This window comes from Spea bombifrons, chromosome 2 (assembly GCF_027358695.1).
Source record: "Spea bombifrons isolate aSpeBom1 chromosome 2, aSpeBom1.2.pri, whole genome shotgun sequence".
In the NCBI taxonomy this organism is placed as follows: domain Eukaryota; kingdom Metazoa; phylum Chordata; class Amphibia; order Anura; family Pelobatidae; genus Spea; species Spea bombifrons.
The window spans coordinates 94,510,120-94,522,684 of record NC_071088.1 but is presented as its reverse complement, the minus strand read 5'-3'; the positions used below and the strand labels follow the sequence as shown (position 1 = coordinate 94,522,684).

Genomic DNA, 12,565 nt, shown 5'->3' with positions numbered 1-12,565 from the left:
CGGACCAAAAGTATATTTTGTATGCAAAAGTACTGCATATTTTCCCACAGAAATTAAGATCAGAAGAAATATTGAGGTATATTGATAGAGACACACATATGTATTTGTATCTTTATAAAAACATTATGGGTGATCAATAACTTAACACCCTTTACCACTTGATAGATTGATTATAATTCTGTACTGAATGATTCTGACGAGCAGATTAGATGAACTCAGCCTGTTTATAACACTAAGAATCATTTTACATCCAGTCTGTGTACAGCAGGAAAGCACTGCAATGTGATATTTGCAATACATTTGCCATTTCAGGTCCTCCCAACCCGCCACTATCCATTGCCATGGCAATATGAAGATTAGGCTGTGGTGATGACATATGTGGCCTGAATGCCTAATTTGGATCTTTTTATTTATATATATATATATATACACACATGCAAAATGAATATAGTCTCTTTTTTTTGGACAATATATACATATATATATACACACACACATTGATTTCAATGGGAGTGCAATCCTGAAACGGATTGGTTGCTTCAAGCAACCAATTAGTGGCAACAATTTTTGGACCATGGAGGAGGTAAATGCCCTATTATTTTTGGTTTTGTGATTTAATATGCATGCTTCTTTAGTGGGGCTGTCCCTTTTAGCAGTTCAGCTGCCTGATACGGTTATCAAGGGCATAGAGTAGAGGGCATCTCCTGCAGGAAGGTCTGAGTTACCAGAAAATGCAGAAGAGCGGTGGAGTGTCCCTTTAAACTTAGTGATTCCGCTAGGCATTATAAAGCACTAGAGCTTGGCCCGTCTTCCAAGAGGAACTCACTGTGGTTTGCTTTTCTGGTGAGGTAAGTTAGGTAGCTCTTCTGAGTGCCCCCCTCCTCCAATCGAGTATTCCAGTGGTCCGAACCCTTGTGGGGAAGGACCAAGAAGATCCGGCCATCCTGCAGGCCTTATGGCCGGGGAGGGAAGGATGGGGCAGGATATCCGTTGGGAGTGCGACCCCCGAAGAAAGCGAAGAAGGGGACCTGCTGTCCACTGTGGCCCTATGGTACTTTGGCCCCGGCACTTTTTTGTTTTTTCTTCATAGCGAAGCATGAACCTCGGAGCTTCAATAAAAAGTGATATTAGAGAATTGATGTTCCATTCTACTGCAAACTTCCTCTTTAGTGAATAGACTATGTTGTATTTTTGTTTATTTTCTTATGTCAGGAACCTATAGGCATTATACCTTTGGGGTCATCTTCTGAACAAATCCACACAATCTTAATGCATAGAAAATAATATTTCATGAATTTCAATGTGTAGTTAAGTTGCTATTATACAAGAAAACAATGTGTGTATCTAATGTTACCATTTTTTCTTTCCCTTGTGGTGGAGAAAGGGATAAGTTAGCAATTATGTTGGCATATGATTTTGGGGGCCCATAGTTTTTTCATTACTAAAATAATCCTAGTATATTAACAGTTCCCAAAATTATTATTAACCACTTAATAATTTAGACCACTTATAAAATGCCATTTACAGGGGAAGAAAAATCTAGGTAATAAAGCAAAAGTAAGCAGTTAATCTTTGGATCAAAGTTTGATTTAGAAATGGTGCCTTTTTATTTGTAGATTTTAAGCTCAGTTGGGCAGGGCTCTGCTTACCTATGGCGTCTTTAAGTTAAAATTCTTATGTTATGCACTACTGTCCTGTGTAAAGTGCTGTGGAACATGTTGGTGCTATTTATCTTTGTCGTGTATTGTTGTTCCTCTGTGTACACAAAACCCAGCAAGCTTATTGTATTCATTCATCACACTGCCTTATAAGGTTAAAACACTTTATTTTTTGGGGCAATTCCCAAGAGCTTTCTCTCCCTCTAAATTTAGAAGTCATTAAGCCCTTTGTTCAGTGTGTGTGTATTGTGACTTAGTGAGGCCGAGCCCATTCAGTGTGTGTGTGTGATGTCTGCTTCCTCCTGCAGTGTCTGTGCCTTGTAGCAGCTCCAGTCTCATAGGATGCTTGGCTGGTCCATCCAGTGGATGCAGTGCCAGTGATCTCTGGACTGGGCACTGCATGCTGCCAAGGCTTAGGCACCACTGCAGGCTGCGTGTGCAATCAAAACCCACTTGACAGCCTGCCAGAGAGCCCAGCACTGAGAGAAGGGGAGGGGGGGAGACAGGAATAGGAGGAGGAGGAGGGGGCCAGGGGAGCGGACCTGCTGCATTTCCTACAGCAACGAGGCGTCATCATCTGCATCTACCCGGGGAAGGACGGGCCAGCAGACAGCAGCAGCCTGAGCTCCAATGTGAAGACACGGGCACAGCGACACAACCCATAGCGATCTCATCCACACAGTGGGGGAGGGGCTTTATTTAGGGGGATCTGGTACTGGCCGCCCCTGGACCCCTTAATTCTCCCAGCCTGTGCATCGCTGCTGAGCCATGAATTCGGCAGAACAGACTGTAACATGGCTTATAACACTCGGGGTGCTGGAGTCTCCAAAGAAGACCATCTCGGATCCAGAGGGCTTTCTGCAGGCGTCTCTGAAGGACGGGGTGGTATTATGCAGGCTGCTGGAGAGGCTGCTCCCTGGCTCCATAGACAAGGTAGGTAGAGGCTTGAGATATATATATATATATAACCTACCTTGCCAAGCTAAGAGAGGGGGGAGGGGTGGTTACAATGTTTTGGTTTAGGTCTGTCCAGCAGATCATGGGTTAACGTGATCGACAGCTGGAGAAGGAGGCGTCCTGCTCATATACACAGGGGACACGGCGCAAGGGGCCAACTGGTCTGGGTCACTCACTCAAGGAGAGGAGGCGGTCTGTGCCTTCTGTACACAGCAACGTGCTGCACCCCCATAATCATCTGCAGCCATCATAATCAATCCAACAGGCTTATTATATACATGTACATGTGAATAAATATATTATATTATATTATATATATATATATATATACATATATATTATACACACTATGCTACAGATGTACATACACATATAGATATATCTATATCTATCTTTCTCTCTCTCTCTCTATATATATCTATATATCGACAGACCTTTAACTAGGGAAATATATATATATATATATATATGTCTCTTTATATATATGTCAATCTTTTTATAACCAGAACACACTGTTAGTGACCTAATGTTGGGTTTTGGTGGCAGTGTATTTTGGAATAAGATATGGTATAGATAGTAAGCTTGCGAGCAGGGCCTAATGTATCAGTTTGCCTTAGTGGGTCAATTCCAGTTTTGTCATTCCCTTTGTATATATGTGTTGTATAAATTAAAGATAGTAACATTAATAATAACAGTAATAGTAACAGTAATTAGTAATAACAATACTTTTGGGTTGCCAAGCTCCCCAGGCAGCTGATAGCGTTGACAGCTTCTCCCAGTTCTTTGTCAGTGTGGGAACTTCACAGGAAAAGGTTCCAGTGCCCGCCTTTTATTCTTATTGGCTGGAAGAAAATCATCCAGCCAATAATGACGGAGGATATATAAAGTCAGCTCTGTGGCACATGCTCACTTGAAGTAGAGTGTGGAAACTGGTTTGTTTCTTTGATAAAAATCCAAATCATGTGAATCTTAAACATAAAATATTGTTGCGTTTATACATACATAGAGTATGTAGTATACATATAGTATGCAATTGCATGCTGTGAATCCTACTCTATCTCCTGGCAGCTAAATGCGGTGTACATAAGTGACATTAAAAATGGTCCTAGACCTCGGGTTTGGCACCTTACTTCCTTGGACAGAGGCATATAGGGATCAGCTTTATGGCGGAAGATAGGTAAAAAAAAAATCTTTACAATTACACAGAAATGCTCTACAGGAGATAGAAATGCCAGACAGGAGATGGTATACAAACTCCTTACTAGGTGGTACCAGGTTTTCTCGGATCTACATAAGATATTCTCCGAAAGATCAAATAGGTGTTGGAGGTGTCTGGTGGATCGGGGATCGTACTTACACATCTGGTGGGGTTGCTCGAAACTTAGATCCCTTTGGGAAGTTATAATTAAAGCCCTGAAAGCGTTGGAGACCCTGAGTTTGAGGCAAATCCAGCTTCGGTTTTGTTGCACAATTATAAAAGATTGCCGACAGTCCACCTGCTCAATGCGGCAAAAGCTGTCATACCTAGACATTGAAAGCAGACCTTGACCCCCCACTGTGGGAGAGTGGGTGGAGGAGGTGGATAGGATATGGGTGATGGAAAATATGGTCCAGACTTCAAGAGGTGCGGGGGGGGGGGGCAGATAATGAGATGAAATGCCTTGTGTGGTGTCAATTCATGGGATCGGGACAACTAGAGATTATCTAAGTAGGACACATAGGAGGGGCCGGTGGTGTCCTTGGAGTTGGATGTTGGGGATGTGGATTAGGCCATCCAGTGTATGATGTATACAGGGTAGAAGATGATTTGGGAATGTTACGACATTCAAAAGGCAACACAAAGGTTTTCTGTATTTTTTGGTTTTGTTTTATTATTGTTTAGTTTTCATGAGTATTATATAAGTGGTAAGCTCATGAAAGAATATTCCGGCAGTAAAATGTGATGTATAATGCGTGGTGCTCACCATCAAGGAGTCATGTCTTATGCTGGTATGAATATGATGAGAACAAAATAAAAAGATATAATAAAAATGATCCTAGAACCTTGGGGACTGGGTGTGCAAGTAGCAGATGAGGTTCAATATAGAGAAATGCAAAGTTATGCATTATGGTAAAAATAATAAAAATGCAACCTATTCTTTAAATGGAATATACTTGGGGGAAACTACCAATGAGAAGGATTTAGGAATAACGGTTGACAACAGACTTGACAACAGTGCGCAATGCCAGCAAGCAGCTGTGAGGACCAATAAGGTTTTGGCATGGATAAAAAGAGGTATTGATTCAACGGAGGAGGATATCATCTTGCCCCTTTACAGGTCATTGGTAAGACCTCACCTTGAATATGCGGTACAGTTCTGGGCACGGGTCCTTAAAAAGGACATTATGGCATTAGAAAAAGCGCAAAGGAGGGCTACGAAATTAATAAGGGAATTGGGAGATACCAGTTATGAAGAGAGACTAAAAAAGTTAAAATTATATACGCTAGAAAAACGGCGTCTCTGAGGGGATATGATATTATATAAATATATGCAGGGCCAATGTAAAGAGCTCTTCAGTGACCTGTTCATTAACAGAAATATACAAAGAACAAGATGTCACCCTCTGAGACTGGAAGAGCGCAGGTTTCATAGACGACAAAGGAAGGGATTCTTTACAGTGAGGACAATAAAAGGTATGGAATTCACTTCCAAGGTAGGTGGTGTTATCCAATACATTAGATACCTTCAAAAGGGGCCTCGATATTTTCTTAGAAAGGCACGATATACAGGGATATAAATAGAATAACATTAATATTTTAGAGCTTCTTGATCCAAGGAGAAATCCGATTGCCTCTTGGAGTCAAGAAGGAATTTTTCCCCCTGATGGCAGAATTCGAAGTAGCTTAATTAGGGTTTTTTTGCCTTCTTTTGGATCAAGAATACGAAGGCTAGGTAGAAGGGTTGAACTTCATGGACTTAGGTCTTTTTTCAACATTATGAACTATGTAACTATGAACTATGTTACTATGTAACCTCAAGTTAAGTTTAAAGGAAACTGTAACCCAAGGGCATGTGACCTCAAATGAATATATAAATCTGACATCTATAACAAATACACCAATTACTATGCTATATTTAAAATTAAAAAGAAATAACAAAATGATCAGATAACACCCAACATAGTACTCATAAACCATAAATATTGCTATATAAACTACACTGGAATGTCCCTCATGATCAAGTGTACTTCAAATGGCTCTTTGGGAAGTAAACACCAAACATCCTGCAGAGACCCTGTGATTATCAATTGAACTCCAAACTAAGAATGGGTGAAAATTATATGCTCTATTTAGAATGTCTACATTATATATATATATATATATATATATATATATATATATATGTTTTAGACTTTCCTTTCCAGGATCAGGTCACAACATTACCATTGGCTCAACCTCTTTTATTTTTATGCTTTATTGTGTTGTGGTGATAGAATATGGAATGATAAATCATATGCTGTTTCAGCTAGCTAGTGTGATGACCTATACTGCTGCAACAAGGGTGTCATAAAAGCTAGAGATACTGTACATATGTTACACGCACAACAATGTGATCTTGTTATTGTGAATTTGAGATTGAGAAATTATGAGAATCCTCTAGGGCTGCAACAACTAATCGATAAAATCGATAATAATCGATAATGAAATTCGTTGGCAACGAATTTCATTATCGATTAGTTGAATCGATTATTATCGATTATAAAATGAGGGTTTTTTCAGAGCAAACGCTCTGAAAAATCCCCCTCATTATATAATCCGTTTAGTCTGACTCACCGTCTCACAGCAGCAGCTCCTACTTACTCCCCCTCCCTGTAATCACTGTGACAACTGGCCCCGCCCCTTCCTTCTCCAGGCCAGAACCACATGGCTGTGACACTCATCTAACTGTAAGTATATGTATGTATATATATATATATATATATATATATATATATATATATATATATATATATATATATAATGTGTGTGTGTATATATATATATATATATAATGTGTGTGTGTATATATATATATATATATATATATATATATTTGGGCTGCTGAAAGTTAGGGGAGGTGGGGGTTAATTTAGGGGCAGTTATGGTTAGTGGGGTGTTTAGGGTTAATTTAGGGGCAGTTTTGGTTAATTGGGTGTTTAGGGTTAATTTAGGGGCAGTTATGTTAATAGGGTGTTTAGGGTTAATTTAGGAGCAGCTGTGGTTAATGGGGTGTTTGGGGTTAATTTGAGGCAGTTGTGGTTAATGGTGTGTTTAGGGTTAATTTAGGGGATGCTGTGGTTGATGGGGTCTTTAGGGTTAATTTAGGGGATGCTGTGGTTAAGGGGGTGTTAAGGGTTAATTTAGGGGAAGTTATGGTTAATGGGGAGTTTAGGGTTAATTTAGGGGAATCTAAATCCTGGGGGCAGTGAAGTGACATGTGGGGGTATAAGGCATATACAGTATATAAGGCATATGTGGGGAGGGCAGTGTGGCATGTCTGGGGAGGACGGAGTGGTGTATCAGGGTGTATAAGGCATATTTGGGGGTAGAGTGGCATATCTGGGGGTAGAGAAGTGGCATGTCCGGGAGGCAGGGTGGCATGTCTGGGGAGGATGAAGTGGGGTATCAGGGGATATAAGGCGTATCAGGCACAGTGGCAGATGTGGGAGGCAGCGTGGAGTGGCAGATGTGGGAGGCAGCGTGGCATATGTGGGAGGCATTGTGGAGTGGCAGATGTGGGAGGCAGCATGGCGTGGCATATGTGGGGAGGGCAGGGTGGCATGTCTGGGGAGGATGGAGTGGTGTTTCAGGGGGTATAAGGCGTATCAGGCACAGTGGCATGTGGGGGGTAGAGTGGCGTGGCAGATGTGGGAGGCAGCGTGGAGTGGCATATGTGGGAGGCAGCGTGGCGTGGCAGATGTGGGAGGCAGCGTGGAGTGGCAGATGTGGGAGGCAGCGTGGAGTGGCAGATGTGGGAGGCAGCGTGGAGTGCTGTGGTAGGCAGTGTGGCATATGTGGGGGGGCAGCATGGCATGTCTGGGAGGCAGCGTAGCAAGCCTGGGCTCAAATGTGCATATATTGGGGGGCTGGTTGGGAAATAAAGACAAGAAATGTATTATCAAAGTTTTTTTATTCTGCTGTTTGTATTTAACATCATTTGTTTAGTAAATTATTTTAAATAAATGAAAAATTTACATTCATTTTTTTTATACGATTAATCGAAAAAATAATCGGCCAACTAATCGATTATTAAACTAATCGTTAGTTGCAGCCCTAGAATCCTCAGAATTAGAACAAGTTACCCTGAGCATGGGAGACCATTCTCCTACTCATGTTGCCACCAGGAGGGTCTGTGGTCGCTGGGATTTCTCCTGCCCCCTGCTATCCTTCTTCAGGTTCCTGACACACTTCTGGCCAATCTTGTAATCAGTGGCATTTATATACTAGTGTTCCTCCCAGCTCAAACATTGCACTTCATGGCCTTGCAGTATTATTTGTGGTGCTACCTGATGTGTGCATTCTGGTTGTCATCCCTGTATCTGGACTGGTTTTCATCCCTGTCTCTTGATGTGGCATTGTTTTTGGATTATTGATCATCGGGTTATTTGACCTTGGACCGTTCATAGTTTATGCCTCCCTTTCACAGTTTGACCTTACTGTGTATGACCTTGACTTGCCAGTCTCCCCAGACTCCGCTGCCAGTTTCCTTAGTCCGTCTGCCAGTCTCCTGACTTTGACCTTAGTCCGTATGCAAGTTCCTCAGTCTGTCAGTCCTCTTGCTATAGATAATGCCTACAAGAAACCTATAGCTGCAGCAGAGAGCCGTCTGCAACCAGGCACATCTATACCCGCCTACCTGCCTCACACAAGTTTTTGGGCCTGAATCTGTCCCTGCACAGAGACTCTCATCTACCCTCAGAAGTCACAGTAACAAAGTGCTCCAGGCCAGACCTCTAATCACACACCTTAAAAAAAAAAAAAAAAAAAAGTATCCCACTGGGCTTTGCTAAACCAGATTCTGGATGGAAAATTGGAGTGGGTCAGAAGTCAGGTCCCATTGGCTGAATAGAGTGGTCTCCAAGCTCACTTGCATGTTCAACAAGCTTCCTCACAACCTAGGAATCTCTTTAGAAGATGGTCATGTCTTCTATGTAAAGTGTCGTTCTCTTTCTGGTGCAACGATCCCTCTGATCTCAGAGCACAATGTAGTCTGAACCCAGAGGGGAGTAGTTCCTAACACCATGCTGCAAAGATCAAGGTATGCAAGGTTAACATAGGGGCAGAACATCTACGAATACCTGGCCCATAAACACATGACAGAAAAAGATGCTTGCTTCTGCTCTAGGTAGCTCAGAACTAGTGGTTTGTGTCCGTGAGTCTGCCATTCTGTGGCCTTGGAAGGTTGTCAGCACCTGGAGCCCTACCTATCCTGATGTATTTGGCATCAGAATGCAGATCCTTGGTTGTCAAGGGGTCACCAATTGCTGCTTTGCTTGAGGATCAATGGGGTTAGCATGATCTGATATCATTGGGGGGAGTAGGGATCTCAACTATAGTACATGACCTCCTACTTCCCCAGATGTACTACACCTTGGCTATTTTGCAGCTCCATCAGTGGTGCTTGGGTAGAGTGGAGGTTCACCCATCTGCATGTTCTCCACCTTGGAAATGTATTACAAATTGTTTTGGATTTTCTTCCACTTGCTGATCCACGTCCAAGCAGCACTGTTGGAGGCTCAACAGAGGTAGTGTTTGTTGATGAGAACATTTCAGTCTAGACTCAAAATGTATTTAAAAAAAAAAAAATTGTTGAGGAAGAGTGTCCAAATGCTGCTTGGAAATTCTGTCTAACAGAGTGGCGAAGAAAAATAAATGCAGTTTATTTTATCGATTCCTGAAAAACACTCTGGGCATAGCGGTTTCTTTTAAAAAGAACAGTAAAAGTCCTCTGTAAGTGGGAGAAGCAGTGCCATGCATAAAAATTAACTTGATTAAAATCAAAATATCTCATAATAAGAAGAGGGTCAGAACGACTTAAGACAAGTGTTATAGTAAAGGTTGTGGAGAGTAGAAGATAATATGTTGAGTAAGGACTTCTCCAATGTCTCATGTCTAGTGTCCCCATACAGCCGCTTTTCACAATATGGGTTATGCGTCATGACTGTTGGCCAGGGAGATGCAAATGGAGAGGCTGAGAGACGCTTCTCTCAGAAATATTTTTTACTATTTAATATTCTGTCTCTGTGTTAGGCTAGGTTTCCACTTGTTTTTTTTTTGCTAAAAACGCCCATAAAAACGCCAATTCAGCCACACGGCGTTTTTTTTAGTGAAAAAAACGCTGCAGCCAGATGTTAGCTGTTCTTCAATACGAAATCGCACAATGCCATATCCACTTGGCGTTTTTCTGTTTGGCGTTTTTTCAGTCCTCTTTGGCGTTTTTTTGCTTTTTTGGGCTCTGTGGCAGTTTTTCAAAATCGCAGCATGTTGACACTCTGGCGTTTTTTGTAAGGAAATCTTGGCGTTTTTCTTCAATAGAAGTCAATGGGAGAGAAAAAACGCCATGAAAAAGCCATGTGGGTTTTTTGCCTTGGCGTTTTTTATGGCGTTTTTTTCCACAGTTACAATGCAGAGGATGGACCCAGTACCTGTGTGTGTCCTACGAGAAATAGGCTGGAAACAAACAGTTTCACACAAAACAAAGTTCATATTGAATTTTACACCATTTGGAACAAACATGCCATTACAAACAAACATACCCAACTGGATCCTGCGTGCCAAAAGCAACAGCAAACAATTTGCACCATCATTTGGGGCCAATCTTCCTAGAGGAGCAGATATTCGGAATAAAGCATGCCTTAAAAACCACAGAAAAGAGACAAAAGGGTCCGCCGGGGCGTTTAAGTAGAACTCTACCAAGTAAATGACATCAGGAGGGGGCAGATACTTGCCATTTATCCGAATCCCTTTTAGCTGGGTGAAACTTCTAACTTGTAAAGGCTGGAAAAACTGCCTAAGGTAAAAAAAAAGCAATTTCCACAGAAAGGCTAAAACGCCAGAAAAAACTCCAGAAAAAACGCCAAAAAGCAGGAAAATGCAGTGGCAGTTTTCCTGGCGTTTTTCATTAAGAAAAAAACGCAGGACAAAAACCCAAGTGGAAACCTAGCCTTATAGTAGCGCCATGATTTATTTGGCTCAGTTTTTTTAATTAAAGATGGAAGGCTGCTTTGCTTTATGTACAGCTAAAATATTTTACTTAATTTATTACTTTACAAAGTTTCCTTTGAGGTCCGATATGTTGAGCTTGGAAAAGAGACAAGGTTAGGAATGTTAAAGTACGTTAAGTGATTCAACATATTTCTGGAGGGACATATAGTTAAATGAAGGAGAAATGCCAGGAAAACAGGTCGCAGTCTGAAACTGAGAATCCTTGATTTTACATGGAAAAAGTATAAACTTAACTGAAAGGGGGAGGGCAGGTAGAATAATCTATACTATGAGAATATACACATAGGTCTGCTAAAAACATAAGAAAAGACCTGTAACCAAATATGTCTTTGGGCAGTGCCCGGAGACCTCTGTGACTTTTTTCTGTCTCCTCGTTCCAGTTCATAATCGTTAAGAGGCCTTTTCTGACCTTGACCGAGCCGGTCCAGTTTAGAAGGGCCCTTTCTAAACAATTTTGACCTCGCACAGAGAGACAGGAACACAGTGATGTCACATTACAGTACTGTACCTAAAGCTGCAGGAGAGGTAAGGGGGTGCGGGCAGTATGGGGGTTTGTGTGCATGTGAGCATGAGTATCTATGTATAAGCACATGTGAGCATGAATGTCTGTGTATAAGCATGTGAGCATGAATCTGAATGTGAAAGCATTTGTATGTACGAGTATGAAGTGTTGAAGTTACTGAAGTGTAATCATTAAAATTCTGCAATCACAATATCAAGTAGTACATTTGCCTCATTGGCAATATGAGTTAGTTTTAATGTCACCCTGTATTGCTTGAGGAAATACTACCAAAGGTGGAGTTCCTGACTTCCTTGACTGGATTTCCTGTCTTCAAGCAGAGACTGCTGTCTTAAAGTACAGAAAATGCTGGTGCATCAGCGCTATTAACATCAAATTATTGTAGAACTTGATTTTATGGGGTTAATATTTTAAGAGCAATTATAGAACTAAGTGTTAAATATGATGTAGTCACTATGACAACTGATACAACATTCCTGCATATTCATGTTTTACTAATTTGTACCAAAAATGCCTTTTTATTTTTACTTTTTCTCACAACGCTCCATCCCAGTACATGAGAACGGGATCATTACCCATGACTCCCCCTTATCAGATTTACCAGGTTCATTGTGTTTTTGTCATTCAAGAAACAGCATTTTTGTTCGCTCTTAGTATCTGAATTAGAGTCTTTCTTATTTATGCATTTCATTTTTGGCACACATTGTACAAGTTGTCACTGTATGTTGTGATTCATTAACAGCCAAAGAACCCCAAAATTATTTCCAAAACAAGTTAAATATTACTATGTTGCAAAACAAGTTCTAATGCCAGCCTAACCCCTTGAAGATCCAGTACCCACCTTTAAACCAGTATGTTGGCTTGCAAAGTATATGATGTTTACAAAAAGTAACTCCATACAAGTAGAGAATTTAATAAAATCATGATCTCCTTCTTTATGCCAATGTACTGCCCCAAACATTTTCACCAATCATAAATGCATGTTATAGTGAGTATTTTTATTTGCATAAAAACTGTAAATGATGTTTCCTTGTTACAGATCAACTGCTTGGAGCTTCAGTTGTAACAAAATAAAGTACAGAAATGGTAAAAAAAAAAAAAAAAAAAAAAAGATAAACCAACCATGAAATATTATTGTAAAAATATATATTTTATTCACATTTTTGTTACAAAATATTCATTAAC

General features: G+C 40.8%; 1 protein-coding gene across 3 annotated transcripts in view; it reads left to right on the top strand.

Moving 5' to 3' along the window:
* Positions 1 to 2,238: 2,238 nt before the first annotated feature.
* The window catches only part of ARHGEF7 (Rho guanine nucleotide exchange factor 7), a 62,565-nt gene continuing 52,238 nt past the window's right edge, over positions 2,239 to 12,565 (top strand). The window contains exon 1 of one of the 3 annotated variants that reach the window (XM_053455253.1): positions 2,239 to 2,591. In XM_053455253.1, coding sequence (XP_053311228.1) covers positions 2,427 to 2,591 — 165 coding nt within the window. In that variant the 5' untranslated portion in view covers positions 2,239 to 2,426. The remainder of the gene's footprint in view (positions 2,592 to 12,565) is intronic. The other 2 variants (XM_053455252.1, XM_053455254.1) reach the window with 2 other exon arrangements.